Genomic DNA, 3591 nt, shown 5'->3' on the forward strand with positions numbered 1-3591 from the left:
GTTTAACCAGACATGGGACAGTAAGAGTCCAGGTGTAATGGGAAACAAAATCCAAATCCCTTGTCTTTATTGAGAGTATTGTCAGGAATTCTGAGGTTGGAGCAGCCACTGTTCTGGCTCTTTATGAGCCAATATCCTACCCATCCCCTGGCTCTCCATGAACACAGTCACTTTGTAAATGCTGCTGCCCGCCTTGGTCTCCTTCCCCCAGTGCCCTCTCCTCCCACAAGAGTGGGTGGAAACAACCCCTTTACCATTGCTTAAGGCCTTAGTCCCCATCTGCATGTGTCTGTACAGAGTGGATATCAGTAGCTCATGTAATCATAGAATATCAGGGATGGAAGGGACATGAGGAAGTCATCGACTCCACCCCCCTGCTCAAGGCAGGACCAATCCCCAACTTTTGCCCCAGATCCCTAAATGGCCCCCTCAAGGATTGAACTCACATCCCTGGGTTTAGCAGGCCAATGATCAAACCACTGAGCTATCCCTCCCCCCATAATCAGAGGTATAAGGGTCCAGGATGGAATAGGTTTCCGTCTCCAATGTTCCCTCTAATTTTTGACAGGCCGTGTGTGGCAAAAAAATTCTTCTCTGCAAATTGTTGTGCACGCGGTGTTTCGCTGTCTGCGCGGGGTTTAGGATCTGTATGAGCACACACACCCACACAGCTTAGGGGGAACAGTGGCTGTGTCCTGTGTTTCTTGTTTCCTTTGCTACCAGTATTGGGACCGGATGATAAACTGACCCTTCACTTCACGAACACCCTGATTATCCTCGAACGAAGGTGTTTGCTTTTCACACTGTACACGACTGGGTTAATCAGTGGAGGAACCATCAAATAGACATAGCCCAGGACAATCTGAAGCAAGGGAGAAGAGCCCTTCCCGAATCTGTGTATCAAAGTGAGGCTGAACTCTGGCATGTAGAAGAGCAGGACAGCGCAGAGGTGGGAGACGCAGGTGTTCAGGGCCCTGAGGAACTCCTTGTGGGACGTGATGCTCAGCACTGTTTTGATGATCATCACATAAGAGAGGAAGATGAGCAGTGAGTCCAACCCCACTGTTAGGACCGTAGTAAACAGACCATAGATGTTGTTGATTGTGATGTCCGCACATGCCATTGTCATGACCTCCATGTGCAGACAGTAGGAATGGGAGAGGACATTGGCTCGACAGTATTGAAACCTCTTCAGGAGAAGGGGGAATGGGAGTATCACAGCCACCCCTCTTAGAACACACACCAGTCCCATCTTGGCTATTCTCGGCAGAGTTAAGATGGAGGCATATCTCAGTGGGTCACGGATCGCGATGAAGCGGTCAAAAGCCATCAACAAAAGCACAGAGGATTCAATGCATTGAAGTGACTGGATAAAGAACAACTGGGAAAAACAGGCATTGAAGCTGATCTCCCGAGAGTTAAACAAGAATATGCCCAGTATCGTTGGTATGGTGGCTATCGATAAGCCAAGGTCTGTGAAGCCCAACATGGAAAGGAAAATGTACATGGGCTCATGGAGGCTTGGATCCGTTATTATAATGAACAGAATGACTGAATTTCCTAATATTGAAAAAACATAAGTTAAGCAGAAGGGGAGAGAGATCCAGGGATTTTGGACGTCTTCCTGCCCAGGTATCCCGGTGAGAAGGAACACTGAAGATTTGAATTTGGTGTCATTGACAGCTGACATTATGTACTGTGAAGATCCAATTTGTTTTGAACTTTCCTTCCTGAAAGGAAAAAAAACAGGAGACTAGTTGATATTTAATGAGACATCTTTCCACTCTCTGTACAATTCTAGAGACTCCCGGGAGCTAAAGAAAAATCAGCAAAAACAAAGTCTAGGATTTACACGACCGATACCAAGATAGACATTTGCGGACTGGATGATACCTGTAGTCCATCTAGCCCAGTATGCACTGGCCAGTTCCACATGCTTCAGAGGAAGGTGGAAAGAGTTCTGCAATGGGCAGCTATAAGAAAACCTGCTCCCAATGTTTCCCCCTGACACCCACTAGTTAGAGATATTTTGTTTTGTAAATCAGGAAGGTTTAGAGCCATTCCAAGAGTTTTTAAAACAGTCCTCACTTGTGTAATTTGATTTTCTGGTTACGCATATGTCAAGGTTCCTCCCCCACTCTGAACTCTAGGGTACAGATGTGGGGACCTGCATGAAAACCTCCTAAGCTTACTTTCACCAGCTTAGGTTAAAACTTCCCCAAGGTACAAATTAATTTTATCTTTTGTCCTTGGAATATCCACTGCCACCACCAAACTTTAACTGGGTTTACTGGGAAACGTAGTTTGGACACGTCTTTCCCCCCAAAATCCTCCCAACCCTTGCACCCCACTTCCTGGGAAAGGTTTGGTAAAAAATCCTCACCAATTTGCATAGGTGACCACAGATCCAAACCCTTGGATCTGACAACAATGAAAAAGCATTCAGTTTTCTTACAAGAAGGCTTTTAATAGAAATAGAAGTAAATAGAAGTAAATAAATCACCTCTGTAAAATCAGGATGGTAGATACCTTACAGGGTAATTAGATTTAAAACATAGAGAATCCCTCTAGGCAAAACCTTAAGTTACAAAAAAGACACACAGACAGAAATAGTCATTCTATTCAGCACAATTCTTTTCTCAGCCATTTAAAGAAATCATAATCTAACACATACCTAGCTAGGTTACTTACTAAGAGTTCTAAGACTCCATTCCTGTTCTATCCCTGGCAAAGCAGCATACAGACAGACAGACAGACCCTTTGTTTCTCTCCCTCCTCCCAGCTTTTGAAAGTATCTTGTCTCCTCATTGGTCATATTGGTCAGGTGCCAGCGAGGTTACCTTTAGCTTCTTAAAACTTTACAGGTGAGAGGATTTTTCCTCTGGCCAGGAGGGATTTTGAAGGGGTTTACCCTTCCCTTTATCTTTATGACACCATATAAACATCCAGTCTCTCTGAATCCTGCTCGGTTCTTAGTCACATTGATAGCTTGTAGTTGGAAGTTCTGCAGCCTACGTGAGCACTGTGTGATTTTACAATTGTGACCTTCCCACAGACACCCTTTCTGGCCCTCCACTTCTGAGTGTGGCCCATTGTATAAAGTGCAATTTATTTATTTATTTATAATTATTTTCTCTACTCCTGAAAGTCCAAATTAAGCCACTGCCTCTTTTCAGCACACAGGATAAATTCCCCGGCCACGTTCTGAATTTACTAACTTTGACTTCAGCTGAGTCACTCCAGATTTACATGTGTCAATTTGATAAGAACCAGGCTCTATTCATTTTCCCTAAACAAATGCTCCTGGTGATAAACTTCATCCATGCTCATGTAACAGATAATGGTGAAAATTTCATACAACCCCTTTTACACTCCCCTTTCCTTCACGTGTGCTCCACTCTTTCCTGAAACACAGACCAGCGGTCTTTTTCTCAAGACTTTTTGGAAAGTCTTGCACAGGTATTGCAGAGGTATTGTGTTCATGACCCTGATTAGAAACAGCTTCTTGTTCGTTACCAGAAGATAATATCATACAACTTTTCAACATCTTTATTAAAGATCAGGATGATGGGATGGATTGCACCCTCAGCA

General features: G+C 44.1%; 1 protein-coding gene across 1 annotated transcript; it reads right to left on the reverse strand.

Annotated features, from left to right (window-relative positions):
• Positions 1 to 751: 751 nt before the first annotated feature.
• On the reverse strand, positions 752 to 1690 carry LOC141980514 (olfactory receptor 51G2-like). The gene has a single exon (XM_074941794.1). The coding sequence runs from the start codon at positions 1688 to 1690 to the stop codon at positions 752 to 754; it is 939 nt and encodes a 312-aa protein (XP_074797895.1).
• Between the last annotated feature and the right edge of the window lie 1901 nt (positions 1691 to 3591).

Source organism: Natator depressus, chromosome 1 (assembly GCF_965152275.1).
Source record: "Natator depressus isolate rNatDep1 chromosome 1, rNatDep2.hap1, whole genome shotgun sequence".
Classification (NCBI taxonomy): Eukaryota; Metazoa; Chordata; order Testudines; family Cheloniidae; genus Natator; species Natator depressus.